The 19180-nt window shown below is 42.7% G+C and overlaps 1 protein-coding gene across 9 annotated transcripts in view; it reads right to left on the bottom strand.

Moving 5' to 3' along the window:
* Nucleotides 1–3042: 3042 nt before the first annotated feature.
* Nucleotides 3043–19180, bottom strand: part of TBC1D1 (TBC1 domain family member 1) — a 244012-nt gene continuing 227874 nt past the window's right edge. For 5 of the 9 annotated variants that reach the window (XM_021938348.2, XM_009206660.4, XM_009206657.4 and 2 more), the window contains 3 exons: nucleotides 16598–16767; nucleotides 8594–8767; nucleotides 3049–4871 (listed from right to left, as the gene is read on the bottom strand). In XM_021938348.2, coding sequence (XP_021794040.2) covers nucleotides 4668–4871; nucleotides 8594–8767; nucleotides 16598–16767 — 548 coding nt within the window. In that variant the 3' untranslated portion in view covers nucleotides 3049–4667. Of the gene's footprint in view, nucleotides 4872–8593; nucleotides 8768–16597; nucleotides 16768–19180 lie in introns of those variants that run through there. The other 4 variants (XM_009206662.2, XM_009206659.4, XM_017958631.2 and 1 more) reach the window with 3 other exon arrangements.

Below are 19180 nucleotides of genomic sequence, written 5' to 3' on the forward strand. Positions count from 1 at the left end.
CTGCAGGGAAGGGCTGGGCGCGAGATGGTTGTCTACAACAGGACCATGCAGGTGAGCAGGTAGCCGTGTGGCCAAAGGCCTTAGACTAGAACTTGCTACCTCTGTCCCTAACATGATTATTCAGAACAGAGGCTCCAAGCGGGGTGGGCCCAGGAAAAGATGATGGAGGAAGTGCTAGAGAGTGCTTTTCAGAAAAGGGTTTGGAAGTGTTTCTATGGGTTAGGTCATGTTTTGGCCAAAAATCATGTGAGGGTGTTACTCAAACAATTCTGGAAACTGCTTTTATAATTTGTTCAAAACTTTCCAAATGAAGGGTTTCGGTGTTTTAAAGTCTTCGGTTAAAAAGTATAAAACCCTTTATACATTTGTGTCATCTGCCGTGAGAGAAGATGGAAATTCATTACTCAGATTTCCACAAAAACCTTTGCATAACTGATGAAGAAAAATGGAGAATAAGTAATTATGACTTAATGTGACTAGTTGTGTTCTTCTTCCATTTAGAGTTACTAAATTTTGAAAGTCAGTGCATTAAAAGCAACCATAAAACTAAGCTGAACTTGTAACTGACATCTGAATTACTAATCACAGTTTTAAAGCATTTACAGTAATGAAATGCTCATTATTCTTAAAAATACTGAATAGGAATTTTATCATTAATATTTTTAAACATTGTATTTTAACCTCATTCAAAACTTCTAGAATACAATTTACTCATGCACAAAATTTATTAATAAACACACATCTCGTGGTAGAAACCTAAACACTTTACTACTAAGGTTTACAACCAAGACAGCTGTATGGTTATTTTTACAGATTTTAAGGGAGATATCTATGAAGCCTAAATACTAAGAACATTCTTTTAAATATTTTGTTATCAATTTCAAATTATCCAAATAACTGTTGTGGCTGCTCCATACCATATAACTCTTGAATTTCCCTGATCATTTTAATCATTTCTAGAGATGGCAGCAAAATAGTTTACATAATGGAGTTTCTCTTTTATAAAACCAAAGGTAATTCTGTGTTGATTTGTTTCTTCTAAAAACATTACAATGCAAAGGTTTTCAAAAGTCCAAAGGTAAAAAGGAAATGGTTGTCAAGAACAAACATTATATCTAATCATGTCAAATCCTGTTGCAATAGAATTTCTCCGCCTCTGCGTCCACACGTAGGGGTCACTCACTGGAGAGCCTCCCAGTTTTAACTCCCTATCAATTAAAGCTGCTGGAGGAATTTCAGGAGAGAAACTGATTTGGGCTCTTTACAATACAGGTCAGCTTTGCGAAAATGAAGCAAACATCTCTTTGCTTTGTAAATTGACGTCATCAGAAATGGTTCCCAAAACTCACCGGAAGTAAAGTTGGGTGCTGCCCACTATTAGGCAGCCAGAAGGCCAGGGATCTGCTCTGATCCTGTAACCAACCATCAGGTGATTCTGAAACTCTCTACACCTCACTAAGCATTTTCCTGTACAAAATGAGGTGGGAGGTGACTTTCCAGTATGAAGAGAAGCTCCCTCCAGCTTTCCCAGTCTAGAATTATTTTGAGCGATGCCAAACCCTTAAAGCAGAGTTTACATTTACGACAATGTGGCTTATAAATTATTGTCCCACATAGTTTCTGGATTTTAATTAGTAGGATTAAATAGTAATCAGAGTCAGCTCCTCCTACAGCTGGCAGAGCAGGGCAGATGAAAGCTGGGAGGCAGTCCCAGAAGCCAGAAGTGGTCTCTGAAGTTTGTCATCTCTAATGGTGCACCATCAGTGACTCTCAATGCCAATGTCAATCTGAGTCCGAACTTTATGGATCACTAATTGTACACACTTAGACGAAGGGCCTCTATAAAAAGACTCAAACATGCATGCTGTCATTCAAAGTAGGCAGGTTCCAAAATTAACCATGGTGGCTTATACTATGTTAACGTGGTTAATCCAGAACTGTGTTTTCCAGAGTCCCCTTCCCTAATTCCCCTGAATTAGAATTGGCTCTAAGACATGCTGGCATGAGATCTGGAGGGCCAAAATGAAACAAGTACCATTTTTCTCTGAGATAACCATTGTTCAATATGGTGTAGCAACGAGACAGACACGAAGGTGCCTGGCCAGTTCCAGCTTGTCCTCATTCCCTTCTGCTTCACCTCCAGCTCTTCTTCCTGAGTGCTGACTAGGGTGGCCCTGGCACACCACTAAATACCTGGCTGCAGACCCATAAAGGTGGTCACAGAGCCCCCGCCACGTCACCTGCCCAGGCCCACTTCTGCAGTGACCTTGTGCTTTGCTTCCAAAAGACGACCTGGTGACTTAGTCTGATTCACATGCCTTCTGAATCTTCACTTCTCCAGCGCTTCACACAGTTGAGTTTGATCTAATTCTGTAACAAAATTTGGTATCCCATGGCACTTGGAGCAAGTCTTCTCCCGTTTACCAAACCAGACACACAAACCTCCAAATGGACGTCGTTGTTCTATCTATAGGCCACCCCTGAGAGGGAACCGAGTGTGCAAGCTGAAGAGAGTCTCATCCTGTTCCAGGTAATAGTACACTTCTTGAGGCCTCATAATGTCTTAAGAGGCATAAATGGCATCAAAAGATTGACACCAGCAAGTGCACAAATGAGTTTTGGGGGAAATACAACACAAAACATGATTTACAAATTTGGCTCTGAGAATCCTCACACAGTTGCCTCTCTGCACCTTGCCTAGTAAGTCACAAGCTCAGACTGTCCAACCTACATCCACAGGCTCATGTCAACAGTCCTTTCTGCCCAACACAATCTCGTAACAGCACTCACTGCCACATACCACTGATGGAGCCGGTCTCATCAGTGCTAAACTCATACCCTGGGTAGAGGTGTTACAACTTACATAATTAACACTCAGATAACAATACTGGAAGCAGACACCAATATCTCAAATAATCTCACTGATGGTTGGGTAATGACCACACATAGGCCACAGGTGTTCATAAGGCATTTCTTTACTCCCAGGCTGAAAAGCAAAAATCCAAAATTAAAAAAAAAAAAAAAAAAACCACCATAAAAATGTGGGCATGAATTATTTCTTGTTTTATTGCTTTCGTGTTTCTTACTTGATGCAGAGTCAATGTTTTTGAGTAACAGTAATAAGATGTCCAAAATCCAACAGTAAATATTCAAATAGTAAAATCTGATGTAGAACAAAGTCCTCGAATGTTCACTCCTTTAAATTACATCTAGTGGAACCACTAGGGATAAAGGCTGAACTCATCATCTTGGTTTATGATGGAAACCGCTCTCCTCTGACCTAGGAACAAGAGGAAGTCTCGAATGCCAGCCACCTGGTTTAGGCACTGGGGGCAGCACTGTGGTCTCCTCGTGAAATGGCAGGGGAGACTCATAATGAGTCTAAGTATGGCAAATTCTCCTTTTACCCCGGGATTAAGAGACACCCCCACAACAACTGAGAGAATCAAAAGAAACTCCTATGGAATAGAAGAAGTGGTTACAGTAATAAAGATCAGAAATGATGGTGTTGTCAAGGAAGCGGCCTGTGACTGCACAGAACCCCATCTTTGTAAGAAAGCAACCCACCCTTAAATGCACATCAGAGAGGCTTTACACAGTGACTGGCTGCAAGCAGGACAACCGTGAGCAGCATTTTGCTTGTTGAAGGCACAGATCCTCGTCATCCTGAGAGAGGAGAGTCACTGTGTGCGACCTCTGAAAAACTGTCAGCTGTCATAAATCTGATTGCAGCTTTGGCCTGATCTTCTTTTTTGAAAATCCCAGACTCTTGGGGCACCCCTGAATATCTTGATGTGCCTGTTCCTTCTGCAAGAAATCAGATTTCCAAGGGATGGAGACTCAAAGGAACATGATTGCATTACATCACACAACAGGCAAAAATAAATACATGACTCTATAGCATGGGTATGACACTACCACAAAGAAATATCTCAGACCCCACAACTGCAGCTCACATACTAGCAATACCTGGTAGAGTCTAAAAGGTGTCAACTGTCCCATAAGCATTTACCTACTCTGACTTTGATCAACTGTACTTATGGGATAAGCAAAATCTATGAAAACATTCTGTATTTTTTTAAAGACAAACCGTCTTAAATACCAGAGAGATCAATTTCACTTGACAGTGATCAGGATATCCAAATTAAACAAATCACTTTCCATTCTTCCCAATGATCATCTTAGGTTTCCATAACAAGAATGGGCGAGAGCCAACTGCACCTTGCCAGTGACAGAGGGTGTAGTTGTCACACAAACCCTCTTGGAAGAATGATGGACCCACGCCTCTGCCTGAGGAATGATCTCGAGCTCTTCCAGCTTTTGAAATTCCACAGTATTGTGAATGCTCTTTACAAACACAGTGATACTCAAAAAGGAACCAACAAGAAAACATAAGTTGCATTTATTCACGTCCACGCCATCTAAAGCTACTGTGTACAGTAATCAGGACTGGAGAAGGGATGATTTAGTATCTAAAAACAACAAAAACACTGGGACATGTCCCCTGAATTGCAAGTTGGAGTTCGTAAGAATCTACTTGCTGACAAGCCGGTTTCCTCCCTGAGAAGCACACTTTCCGCTTCCTTCTCTCCCTCCAGCGTCTTCCGAACCTCTCAGTTAAGGCCTGGACAGTGTGGGATGGTGTTGCAATCTCTCCTGCAGAGCTGTCAGTCGCCCGTGGGCTCGGGCTGCGTGCACTCAGGCTCTCGGAGGTCGCTGGGTGATGCGCTCCCACGCCGCAGCTCCTCCACCGTCTGCAGCAGGGCAGACCGCTCCAGCTCTAAGGTAAGCATGGCTTGCTTCAGCTTGCTCTCGCTGCTCAGGAGCTTCTCAATGGTGGCCTCAAGGCTTTGGATCCTACCATTTGCCACCTGGAGAATAAAAGAAATGAGAATACAATTGCCAGTGATAACACAGGAGAGATCCAGCATGCACTCGCAGTCCAGCCTTGGGAGCACTCTGGAGCTGTGTTTCGGCAGGGATGAGTCTACAGTTTATCATCAGTTCTGGCCACACAGGAAGGCAATTCGCACTCTTTGCGGGTAGGTGAACCAGGCCCTTAAAAGCACCCCGAGAGCCCCCGGCATTTTCTTCTCCTGCTATAGCTGCTGTGGAAGCCGATGCTGAGAGATAGTGGATCACAGAGGGAACCCAAACCCCCAGGCACCACCACCGGAAAGACAGCTCGGATGGGGCCAAAGAAAGCTTCAGCGACACAAAGACTTCCCCTGTGCCAAGCCTCCGAGATACGTAACTTTGTTACTGCAGCAGAGCCTGGCCTGTTTTGATGAGCACATATATTTAAACCCACAAATCGATTTCAGACTGACAAAAACTCAAAACGGTTTCCTCGTGAAGGCCCAAGTAGTAACAATCCTCGAATCTGAAATTCTTTTCAAACACAGTGATACTCAAAAAGGAACCAACAAGAAAACAATTTATTCAGGTCCATGCCATCTAAAGCTACTGTGTAAAGCTAGTGATGTCTAGAGGAACAAGACATCACTATGTCAAGAAACACAGGCATTTACCCCGGAACACACATGGAGTCCTTGGAAAGGCCAAGTGTTCCGCTAAGAGGTTTATGTGCCTGGTCTCACTGACTGCTCACTACGAGTCTCAGAGATAAGCAGTATCCTCTCTTCCACCCTACAGAGGAGGAACGAGGCTCTGACTCAGTTTACATCCTCAGCACCTAGCACATGATTAATGCTAGTTAAATAGAATTTCCAGGTGTATCTTTCTAGCAACTGTCCCTCGTCTCATTTGCTCGGGCAGGCTTGCTTCCCAGGTGACAAGTGTGTTAGCTCTAGTGACATTAAGGGGTTCCCTAAGAAAATTGCAGAAACTCCAACACTTATGTTGATGTCCCTGAGGCCTTTCTGGTCCGTTCCCAGCTCACAGCTGCATCCTGGAGTGCTCTGTGACTTGTTGTATCTTACTAATCCAGTCCAGATTTGCCATGCTCCATTTTAGGTGGGAAAAATGGTGTGTTTATATATATATATATTTTTTCATTTTTCAAACAAAGAAAATACTTTTTTGAATGTGATAACACTTGTGCCAGACAATTCATGACTAAAAGTCTAGCTCTGGCTGGGCCACTAGAACACCCAAAATATACAAAAGGGACCAAGAGCCTTAGTTTGTCAGCCTACTGGGCAGGGGGTTGCCCCACTTCAGGTATCTCTCTAAGCAGTACTCTCTGATCCTCAAAATCCACCCATTGTCAGGGCCTGGCTCAGGGCCTACCCTCATCACTTTGAAGCCCCTCTGCATTCCGAGGTGCAACCTGCAGCTTAGTTAGTAGTGAATTAATTCGCATGGTCATTTGCTATTCTGCATTAATGTCAGGTCTCCTCAATAACACTGAGGCTTTTATAGAAGCAAGCACGTCTTCTCTTTCACACATGGTCCTGTCTCCCACAGCACCTGGCTCAGTGTGGGCGTCAATGACTTGTAGGGATTATGACAAATCCATGTGCATTATTGTTTGGTTCCATCTGGCACGTCTATGCAATCGTCTGATATATTGCTGAACAAAACAGGTGGCAGAATTTGCTCTCCAGAGTCTAGACAACGTTCACATGTGTTTAACAGGGAACGAAATGGGATTTTGATACTTCTAACAATTTTATGAACAGAATAAAGGTAGGAAATGGGTTGATTTTGGTATTTCATCTCCCCAGAAAAGCTATATGAAAATTCAGTACTGTATTGAACACCTTTCCTTGTCTGTGTCTGAAAAGTGTACAAGGAGGAGGCATGATTCTCACATATGAGAGGCATATTTTCATAGAGGATCATGGAAAAACTACATCCAAACACCACAAATCAATACAATACAATCCTAGATCCAATTCTTTGAGAGCTGCAGTGTCTTACTCAACTTGGTGGTCCCCAGCACTCAGCACTGCAGGGACTCAGGAACTACTGGTGGGTGGGCATAGACCACAGTTTTGAATGATCCTTTCAGAAGTGCAGAACTACTTGGTCAAGAGAACGACCATTCCAGGGCGAACATCTGTAATCACCAATTACTGTCTGATGCCTTTAGTGAGGAATGTAGGTAGCTAAGAAGTTTCTCACAGCTCCCTGTCTTCACAAAAACAATAGCACAAGAGCAGCATGGAATTATTTTCTATGCTCTGTCACCAAAAAACTACATGGTCATTTACCCAATACAACAAACCTTTTATGTAAGAACTGCCTATCTTAACAAGCTAAACACTTCAATGCAAATGTGAGCCTTATTAGAAGAGCTTCCACCATGTTATATTTCAGGGACCTGTCATTGGCTTAGAAGCCATTTAAAATGACCACCTACACTGTGTACCCCTACAGGCCAGAGCGGCTCTTCATCCTCTGGAGACTCCCCTTGAGTCACAGCTGAGACTTTCAGGTTAAATTGTATACAGGCATATTTTCAGTTAGGACATCTCTATCTTAGGGGAAAAGAAGAAGTTAAATTTCAGAATGTGAGTAGTTATTAGGGCTGGGCAGGAATAGCATTCAGTCCTGTTCCTCTCTTTCACATATCTGATCGGGTATGCTGGGATGGAACGCCTGCTGGGAGGAATGCATTTCAGACAGCTTGACTCACTAGGCTGGCCTTTCTCACCCTGCTGCCAAGCTCGTGTCTGCAAAGCTCATCTTTCTATGAAGAAAAATCAGAGGCTTAGATCAGAATGGGACTTATTCTCAGGACAGCCCAGGAACACCATAAAAAATTTGGGCAAAAATATGTATTTTTATCCACAGCCACTCAAAAACAACTTTTAAAAACACCCTCAAAACAATTCCTGAACAGGGACAGCACTGCTACACACTTGTGACATTAAAAAAAAGTAGAACATATGGTTGCTTCATGCCATCTGATTGACAAAAGAGCTGCATTCCGCAGTTAGGCGTTCTTTTCGGCAGTGTGCCTGGGTGATGTGGGGGTGGGGGTGATGCTGGACCTGGCCAGCTCCCGTCTCCGTGCTACACCTCAGGGCTTGCTCTGCACACCCTCCTGCATGCACAGTCTCAACTGGACTTTCTTCTGTATGTCCTCACCTGAGTGTATCCGTGTTGAAATGGAAGTTTCTAGAGGGGGAACTGAGACCTTCATTAATCAAATCTTTGTATATGCACCAAGGACTCACAAAGAATTATCATCTGCTCTGGTTTGTTATGTTTATTTCTGCGTTACTTTCTTCCTTTACTGTCCCTCTGTGGACCTAGCTGGTTTTGCTCATAGAAGTTAAAGCTCTTAGATTCTCTTTGAGTAATGACAATGGCTGGCATTCAGCTAACAGGTCACAGCATCCTGAATCCAAGTTCATCTCTGGGCCTGTCTCCTAAAAGAGTTAAGTGCAGAAACAGCCTCTCAGAAAGCTCAGGGACTGTCTGACCTCAGCAAAGGACAATCTGTCTGCTCCATAATAAAAAGGACCCATTCTCCCAGGATACCTTTGATCCCAACTATAAACAGATCAGGGTGGGAAAGGTCCTCTGGTCATGGGAAAGCCCAGCCTGCTGTTGCCTTTGGTGAGTTAATGAACTACCATATATCTGTGACTCAGGAAGCTGCTTTATAAATATGCTCTACCTGCAACTGTTCAAGGAGGTCAAGGTTCTGTTTGCGTAAGCTGCTGTTGGTTTTCTCTAGTTTATCCATTCTTTGGTTGTCACTGAGAGGAGAGGAATCGATAAGTTCTTCTTGAAGGACATGGTACTCAACTTCATAAGCTTGTAACTGTTTAGCAATGTCCATCTCAAATACCTGTTATAGAAAGAAAAGTCATCAGGTACTAAAATTGAGAAAAAACCCACACATACAGGCAGGTGTCCGCAATCATGACAATGTGCACCTGTGAAGCGTCTCCTCTACGCTTAGCTCTATACTTGGTACTAGAAGTGATAAATAAGAACAACTATGCACTGAGAAGGTAATACTTTTACTTGGGACAAAAGGATATAAGAAACATCTAGAAATAATTCCAAGGTAACATTAAGTACAGGTTTTTGATACTCATCTTCCAAAAGTCAAAAAAAAAAACCTCTCATTTTTAAAGACTTAAAAAAATTTATTTTTAGTTCTTATTTCACTTCTTTTCTCTGAAAATTCTGTTAGGTTAGATACATCAACTATGGGTTAAAAGGAGAAAACAAACAAAAGAATCACAGCCCTGTTTGCACAGTCACCAAGTCAAAGTTTAATTATAGTTCAGTTGGGTTTTCAGAGTTACAAGAACAGCTAAGTAATGGGACTGTTTACTAAAAAACTCTCCTTTGCACACAAATATGCAGAAATGAGCCAAAACCCAAATGTCACCCACACAGATGAGTGAATACGAAACGATGCCTGAGTTGTCTTCTTTCCCACAATAGCAATGGTGACGAAAACACCACACGTGTGAAAAACAACCCCTGAGTGCCCAAGTGACTCAAGCTGTCCGTGTCTGTACTTTCTCTTGGTGAGGAAGGCAGGGCGGAAAGCAGAGTCAGAAGACAGCTGCTGCTGCTGCTGCCCAAGGCATTTCCTTTCTTTCCAGTTGTTTCCATGAGAGAACCCCAGGGGCCAGGGCCTCTCAGCACAGCAGTGAAGCCCCAACGTTTATCTGACGGATCTGAGAATACAGTCAAGCTGGGACCATCTTAAAAGAAAAAAAAAACACTTGCTAGATCAGAACACACATTCAGAGAGTGAAATCAGACTTTTAAAGGGCAGAAACTGCCTCTCTATTGCATTTCCTTAAGCAACTCCAGTATTGTTAAAAATCAGTGTAAAACTACTTCTCATGGCATCCTATTGGCATTCAAACTAGCCTATCTTCCCTGGAATCAATGTTCAAAAACTATGTTTCCTTTCTCTCCATTCCCAACAGTCTTATTTTCTCTTCCTTGGGATGAATTTTTCAGCTTGCTGTTTTTTATTTAATTCAGTGGATAATACTAATAAGGCACAAAAGTCATTTGATGCCTAAAAACTAAAATCCATTGTATCTGTGGCACGTGTGTGCACGTGTGCGAGGGGAGTAAGAGGGAGACAGAGAATTTCTACTGGATTGAACTGATTCTCTTTTGTCCTTCTGAGCGACTATGAGGTCAGCAGGGATTATCATCTCCATTGGACAGCCGAGGTAACTGGCTCTGAGGCTTTGCGTCGGCCTTAAAATTGGGACTCCACTGGCGACTCTATGAATGACTTGAGCTCGGTACTTAACCTCTCTCAGTCACAGTTCCTGGCCTCCCACCTGGGGCAGACAGCGCCTACCTCCCAGGATGGCTATGAGAATTAAACAAGGCAACTCATGGAAGTTCCCAGCACACGCCTGGCAGGTTGACCAGGCGTGCTCTTAGCTAAGGGATCTGCTTCCACACATCTGCCACAAAACCCTCACATTTCAACCTCAGCAAAGCCATCATCAATGGATGCCATGTCATGGAACTTCTGAATCGTCTGAACAGTAAAAACCACAAACATCAAAACTGAGATTGTTTGGCACTCATGTATAATTATAAATACGGTGCTGAATAAATGTCCTGTACACTATTACTTTTTTCCTTCTATAAAGATTTATTTTTAAGTGATCTCCTAACCTGGAAAGCCTAGAACAAAACCTCTGACTTTTCCTACAGATTGATGTTCTGTGTTAAGTTAATGCCTCTCAGCAGTGCCCAAAGCCATAAACTCTTCCAGGCCTCCATTAATCTCTACCCTGGGTCGCACTCATCTCTGCTTAATTGCCTGATCTCCTGACTGCCAAGACTCTTAGGCCCTTCATTCTGCAGTTATGCCCCTGAATTTACCCCAAACCATGGCAATATGAGGTTGCTGGTCAAAGGAGAACCCGGGTCACTGAACAAGGGTTTCAGCCCTTGGGCTAGTTACTCGGGGAAATAAAAGAAGATGGGAGGGGCGCTTGTCCTTGCACACTTAGAGAGCACAGGTGATCCACTGCCAGGAGCAGTTCTCAGCCAGAGAAAGGGCAGGAAGGCCTAACATTAAAAACCCGATCCTTCAGTATGTTGTCTCAGATGAATAAAAAAGATGAATATTAAAAACTAGGTGTTGATGGGAAAACAAGATACATACACTTTAAGGTATTTTCATTTCTGGTCTGAGTCACTCCTGAGGCTGGACAAGTGCAGTGTCAACCTCCCCCGGGGTCTTGCCTAAGCCATTCCCTGAGCACCGGTCACTACACAAAGCTGCAAGGTATCCGGCCCCTCTGCAAGGGGGACTAGATCTCATCTTCTTTCTGCCTGGCCCATCTCAGAGCAATTCCACTGGAGTCGTAATTACTGGAGATCTAGAGCCTTCCCGTCATCCTGGCTCTTAGGTTCTTCAAGGTTTTCGAGCAAGTTCCAGAATTTTGGTACTGAAGAAAATTTCTCTTCTGCTTACCAAGGTAGGAATGACCTATTCCCATACTTTCGATGTTTTGCCGAAAAGATAAAACTATTTTAAGTTACTAATAGAGCTACATTATTGGAAGCTTGAAAAATAAAAGAAAAATTACCAAATACAACTTTTATATCTAGCTGCATTTCATCTTTCCTAAAAGCATGTTTTTTCTAGTTCTAAACATAACCAACATAAAATTTCCTATCTCACTTTTCTTTTACTTAACATTGTACCAAATGAGAGCTTTTTCATGTCGCTATATATAACTCACTTCATGATATTCTACCAGCTCAACATACCATAATCATATTAATCCAGTTATCGAGTGTTAGACATCTAGTTCCAAGTTTCTATTATTATAAATGACAAATCTAGGACAATATCCTTATACATATGGTTTCCCTCATATTTTGGATTATTTCCTGAGGATACATTACAAGAAATAGGATGACTGAGTCAAAGGGTATGAATATTTTACTGGCTTGGGGTATGTATCGCCAAATTGCCTCCCAAGAGCCACTAATCAATGTGCTTTGCCATCAGCAACAGGCTAATGTTCTGCATACAGTATACCCTTGGTGCCGGGTATGGGCATTAAGAAATGTCTCTCTGTTGATCTAGTAGGGTAAAGCATTACATAAGTTTAAATTACACATGAAGGCAAATATTTTCCCACATATTTGTTTACTAGATGGCTCCTCTTCGGTGAATTGTCTGTTTATGTTCTTGGCTCATCTGCTATTGTAGACTCAGCATTTCTCTTCACAGTCCACAGACACTGATTAATAAAGTCATGAACCCTGATGGTTTGTAGAACTCGCCACAGAGCTTCTGCCTTCCTAACCCCCTGCCCTCCAATCTGCTGGTCCCATTGTCATACCAAGGGCTGGAGGGTGGAAACAGTCGGCCCAGTATCAGCAACAAGGGGGCGCACTGTCTGTAGTGAATTACAAAAACAATAAAACCCACTAAAAGTCCGTCTGCTTGTTATTACCACCACATGTGAGCAATTTTCAACAACGCCAGTGGTAAACCACTTCTCCCCGCCATGCCCCACCCTCCTGGTATGGTACCAGTTGTCCTTGTACAAAACTACTCCTTTTCCACGGTGCAAACTGCCCGAGAAGGGACGGCTCCCCCACAGGCAGAAGAGGCACCTTTGCCTCTGATTTGAGGTGTGTCTTCTGAACATAGGAACCCTGGTTTCTAACCTACAAGCTCAACTGGAACAGGGACTCGTTTGTTCATCGTGTTTCTAACAGAGCTGCCCACAGCAGGGTTTCTCAGCTGTTTCTGTGTATGTGAATCCCCTGGGGATCTCGAAATGCAGATTCTGATTCAGCAGGTCTGCGGTGTGGCCCCAGATGCTGCATTTCTAACAAGCTCTGACATGATATGATGACAATGCTGGGCTGAGGCCATGCTCTGAGTGGAGCCTAAAGGATGCTGAAAATAGGCTATTTACCCTGCCTCCCAAAGCCACCCTTCCTCTTTTTCTTCCTTAAGCTGAGCTGAGGCTTCACAACCACACAGCACCCACTGTGACAAGAATGTAACACTGACCTCCTTTCCTTTGTTACTAATTATTCCCAGAGTTTCCCTTCTTCTCGGGTCAGAAGATGTAGATGGTTTATTCAATGGACAGTTTTTGGTAAGTACACTGCCACAAAGGCTTCAGACACCCTTGGTCTTCTGTCCTGAGCTCTGTCACCTTTGGATTGCCCTCCCTGGCTGCTTTCAGCCTGTCCACATTGAGCCAGAGCTCCAGAGTCCTGTCCTTGGCCACCTTCTCTTCCATCCAGGCTGAGACTCCCTATTTTAATGAAATGGAACCACGGCTATCATAGAGGACCACCTAGATGCCCTCACTCCCTGCCCTACCTCATCTGTACACAGGGCAGTATGCTCCACCATCTGCAATGGAAGCATCCATTATACCTACTCTGAAAACCTCCAAGATTCGGGCCTGGGAGATCTCTAAGGCTGCAGAGGAATCACGCGGGACCCCATGTGTGCTCTCTGTGTAGAACTTAGGACTACAGCACCCTCTGGAGGGAAGGGGTCAGTGGGAAAGCAGAAAGCCTGACAGAGAACATTCAGATGTCAAGTTCAGATAGAAACACCAGAGGGAAAGAGGGCAGAGAGTTGCCTGGGGGTAGAACTACTTTCTATAAGGACCATTGATAGAATAAAAACCTGGACCCCAAATGCAAATTTTTGTGCTCTCGATACCCCCAAAATGTTCAACACATCAGGTTCTGAGAACAGCTCTCTGCTGTCATTCCTGTACCTTCTCTTTTAGTTCAGGGCTCAGCAAACCACCACCTGTGGACCAAGCCTATCATGCTGCACAGTTTTTAAAATAAAGTTTATTGCAACATGAGCCATCATCCCCTTACATGCGGTCATGGATTTTTTGTGCTGCGAAGGCTGAGGTGAGTAGCTGTCACAGAGGTGAGCAGTTGTGATGGTATGGCCTGTGAAGCCTAAAATATATACTACCTGGCCTTCTTTGGAAAATGTCTGCCAGCCTATCTTAGGTCACCTTTTAAGTCCGGCTGGACTCAAACACCTCAGCTCCAACCTCACAGCCCTGGCTCCCATAGGCCCTGCCTTTCTACAAGGGGCCGGGCATGTTACTCTCTGCTCAGCTTCATCTGTAAGAATAGGAATTATAATACCTATGTCCCAGAGTTATTAAGTCAGTGGAGACCGGGCACAGTGGCTCATGCCTGTAATCCCAGCACTTTGGGAGGCCAAGGCGAGCGGATCACTTGAGGCCAGGAGTTCAAGACCAGCCTGGCCAACATGGCGAAACTCCATCTCTACTAAAAATACAAAAATTAGCTGAGTGTGGTGCCGCATGCCTATAGTCCCAGCTACTCAGGAAGCTGAGGCACGAGAATGCTTGAACCCAGGAGGTGGAGACTGCAGTGAGCTGAGATCGCACTACCGCATTCCAGCCTGGGCAGCAGAGCAAGACTCTGTCTCAACAAAAAAAAAAAAAAAAAAAAAGGCAGTGGAACAATGAATGGCAACTTCCAAATAGCCAAATAGTGGCCTGAAACAGGTACACGCACAGCTGTTTTCTTCCCATGCCGTGTCCATTTCCACTCTTCCAGCACCGAAGGAGCACCTGATGTATCCTAAGAACCCTCAATATGTTTTATTTTTTGTTTTTTACAGAAAATAGGAGAGAATGGGATTTTTTTCTGAGGCTGAATACTCAGGAGGTAAACAATGTCAGCACTGGATACAGCCCTCAGTCTAGGTAACCAAGGCTCTCGGGGGTCTCTGCCCTAGAAGCTATAAAATGTAAGTACATGCAACAAAAGCTGTAAGAAGGGAATGAAGGAAAGAAAGAATGAATGAAAATGTCAGAAACCAAAGAATCAAAAGGGTAGAAAAGTCAGTATTAGAATTAGGAAAAAACTCTAAATTAAATGACCTCCAGAGGCTCTTGGCAGTGTAGGAGAGCTGCTACAGCACTTTGAGGTGAGAGAGACTTGAGTTTGAACCCCTGCCTTTCCACTTTGCAGTAGAGTGAGTGTGGGTCAGTCAGTGAACCACTTTATATCCTCTCAGGAGTGCAGTCTGGACTGAATGGAATCATGCGTCTATTTAGATGCCCACCCAACCTGGCAAAAAGCAACGCCCCAACAAGCCAAAGCTATCCACATCAAGAAGAATGTGCCAGGGAAAGAAAAGAGATGGAGAGGCTCTCAATTAAAGATGAGTGCAGAACAGAAAAGCACTGCTCTTTCATAAGGGCATATGCAATGTGCAAACAGAAATCCAAAGTTAACAATTGATATGAAACCTCTTCTTTTGCAGGCCAAAGTTGCATCCTTTTCTGTGCTTAACACCTAAGGTGCGGCAGCAAATGAAAACCACAAACACTGCATGTGGATGCAATTCACTGGAATCATGGATTCCTTTTGGACTATCAGAAATCTCCAGAGTAAGGGTTTTTCAAAAATAGCTTTATTTCACCATTTGTTTTTACCTGATTGCTCTATGCTTTCGTTATACAGTTGTGTGTTGCATCACAACAATTTGGTCAACGGCGAACTGCACATATCATATATGATGGTGGTCCCATAAGATTAGAATACCGTATTTTTATCGTACCTTTTCTATGTTTAGTTATGTTTAGATACACAAATACTCTGCCTTGTATTACAACTACCGACAGTATTCAGTATGGTCACGTGTTGTACAGGTTTGTAGGGCCTAGGAACAACATGCGTAGGTGTGTAGTAGGCTATACCACTTGGGTTTAAGTACACTTTATGATGTTTGCACAATGATGAAATCAACTAATGATGCAGTTCTCAAAACGTATCGCTATTACTGACACATGACTATCTGGAGCGGGTTCCAGGCTTACGAGAGGCCTGACTGCTGACTCTGCAGTGACTCAATGATGAAATCTCTTCCAGCGCTTTTGTAGCTACCCAGCCTCTGGACACTTCCAATGATGCCCCTTTCTCTGCTAAGCAGTGTAGTCCTCCATTGTCAGCAACCATTACTGGAAGGTTCTTCCTTAGACTGTACAGGATCAAAATCTGCTCCCATGCCCAACCCAGGGCATTCACCATCTAGTTTACTTGTAATTCCCAGTAAAACTCGCCTCTCAGCCTCTACTCAGAGGGTAATGGTTCTACTGTATACTGAAACCGGAGGTACTGAAGCCACAGATATTGAACTGAATTCAGTTAAAAAAAACCACACACACACATACATCATGAAACAAATTCACAGAATATATGTTCCCTATCATAACTTTGTTATCAAAGAATTATTCTGAGAAAATTCCAATTAATACCATTCAACACACACGCAAAAATCAAAGCACTCAATGTACAAAACCCTACAGTGCATCACTGCATAGGTATACATATTTCAGAAGACCAAGCTACTAGAGTTGAAGTCTCTTAAATGTACAAAATTACTGATAACCTGTGCTGGTTTCTACAACTAAACTTTGCTACCATGTTTCCATGTGGCGTTTCACCATGACGCTCATAACACACACACTCACGATCATTCCACACGTTTGTGATACGCCTCCTCCGTGCCAGGATGCAGAATGCTGTTCAGAACACAAAGTGGTAGGAAACAGTTCCTGCTTAAGAGAGATTTAAGTTTCTACATATCTAGGATGGCTGAAGCATTTGCAAGGTTTGGACTGACTCCTACCTGATTGATGGTCTTTTCCATCTGTACCAAGCCCAGGTTGGGTAGCGTGTTTTTTATAAAGTCAACTATGGTTTCTAGGTTTTCATGCTGCAGAATCAAGGGCTTATGGCTTCCCAACAGACTTAAAGCCACTTTAAATATGACCTCTGTTCCCTGAAGAAAAATCATATCTGAGAAAACACAGAAATGCAGAAAGTTAAACCAGACCAGTTTCTCACACAATACCATTCCATTGCCTTTTCCACACATCACAGAGCAGGAGGATGGGAGACATAGCCCCACATTGCAAACTTTATTTCATTTTTAAGAGCCTGGTATCTCAGATAGTGTTGTCAAGACAGTACTGCAAATAAAAGTACATAAACATTAAAAATTATGTTTTACTCTGAAAATAAAATTCAAACATGCTTAAAAGTTAAACTGGGAAAGGGAAAAAGGTTTTATTATTCTATTTTTCCAGGAATGCTCCTGGGTTTTAAAGGAGATACTAAAACATGTTTTTATGGGTCAAGCTAAAAGATTTTTACAGATAAAGCATCAGAAATTAAGATAGAGTAAGTAAAAAAGTGTCCCTGTTTCCTCTGTTTTGAAATAAGGAATAGAATTCAAAGATCTTTAAAAACTGTAAAACAGCTGTACAACTGCAAAAGTACATTGTTAAATACAAGTTTACTGATGTTTAACATGATAATGGAATAAAGAACATTTTTCCCTCTGAGGGAGTTCAAAGAACTCCGTCAAGGTTACTTTCTAGTTCTGGCCATATTTCGTTCTTAGACTGGCTGGCAAATGGATACAATTTCTATACAGACTGCAGAGTAAGAGGGAGGGCAGCACTGGCCAAGGCAACCGGCTGAGCAGCAAGCCCAGCCCCATCTCCCCTTCCTCATAGAGTTGAAGCCGCTGGGGAAAAAAAGAGTCAAATGTCCTGGGGTTAAAGCAGAGCCACGATAACTAATTATTGGGTGACTAAACTGAGGCAAGTTACCTAATAACTAGAATAATAATATAAGAACAAAACATTTTAAAACTCAGAGTAGAAATATAATTAGAGGTAAGTGTCAGTATTTCTTTTCTCTCTTTCTTTTGGCTGAAAGATAACGGAAGAGAGAAAGAAGCTGTAAATTTCATCAAATCAAGGACAGCAAAAGCAGGTGAGAGGAAGAACCTTGCAGGATGCCTCTCAAGATGGTTAATATGATAACATTTAAAAGCCATGAAGAAACAGAAAAGCAAAGACTGGGTGCTGCTGTGCAAATGGGAAACTGAATCCCTGTAGTTTCTGAACAAAGCACAGGGAGAGATGACAGATCTACAGGCCCGCTGGCTGGGATAGCCCCCAAGATCCTCTGTGACCATCACAAAACCCTTAATTAACCACGTGAGCTGAGATGGGTGCAGCCCTAAGCCGCATGCCAGTGCTGAGATCAGCCTGCTTCTCCCACCCAGCTCAGGGCCCACACTCTTTCCACAAACATCACAACTACTGATGGCTCAAGGTGGCCACAGGAAAGTGGGAAAGATGAATCCTTCACTTCCTTCTTAAGTCTGGTTGTTGAGGCTGGGAAGACATACTAGAGAACTGTGTCTTTGAAATCTGAGCTTTTCAGGGTAAGTGTAACATATACCAAGGCAGGCCAATTGAAGAATATTCCTCTGAAATATCTGGTTTATAAAATATAGTCTACCCATATAATCTCCCACTACAGAAAATAAAAAGATCTAAAATACTATAACAAAAATGTATTTTTAAACAGAAATGACATTTCCAGAAACAAAACTCTAAAGTAAATCTGAAGTTTCAGTGGTTTAGACAGTAAGACTTCCTAGACCTCCTTTCAATACATGAACATTTATAGCTGAACAAAAATTGAGGGCATCTTTCAGAACAAAAATCAAGACCTTTTTTGCAGGGATCCTGGGGAAAGGCTTTCCCTACCACACCAGTGATTTTCTATAGCTTGATCTCTTTACTCTCAGAGGGACGAGTGCCTTAAATTAGGTACAGTACCACATCTACGCCAATTAAAATGAACGATTACTGGGAAACTTTTGTAAGCACAACCAAATACACAATCCAAATCAGTGGTCTCTTTAGGTTAACAGCAGATCTTCTGAGATTTATTAGGATCTTGGTTTTTCATAATAAATCAACTTAGTAAGTGCTTCCTATGATTCCAAACGGAGACTTTCCTGGAAAGGAAAGGAAAGGAAAGGAAATTTGGAGGTGAGGGGGTGGTGTATGTGTTTTAAAGTCTCTTTATTGATATGTTAAAAAAATTAAGACATAGCCCTGGGCATATGATTTATTTTATTAAATCTGTTTGTATTTAATGTAATTAAAAAATAAATGTTCTTTCCTAATGCTATTCCCAACATCTGAAGAGAACTCTGCTGAGTACCTTCTACTTTAACTTGATGAGCATCCATTGAGCATCTAATACACGCCAGGCACTGTGTTAGGCTCTGGGGATCAAGCCATGAGCAAAGGACAAAGCACACGCTGCAGAGACACCAAGGAGTTCTGGTTTGCTAGAGTTATGCCCAGGGTGTTACGAGAACAAAGAGGAAAGAAAAGGCCCA

This window comes from Papio anubis, chromosome 3 (genome assembly GCF_008728515.1).
Source record: "Papio anubis isolate 15944 chromosome 3, Panubis1.0, whole genome shotgun sequence".
NCBI classification, from domain to species: Eukaryota; Metazoa; Chordata; class Mammalia; order Primates; family Cercopithecidae; genus Papio; species Papio anubis.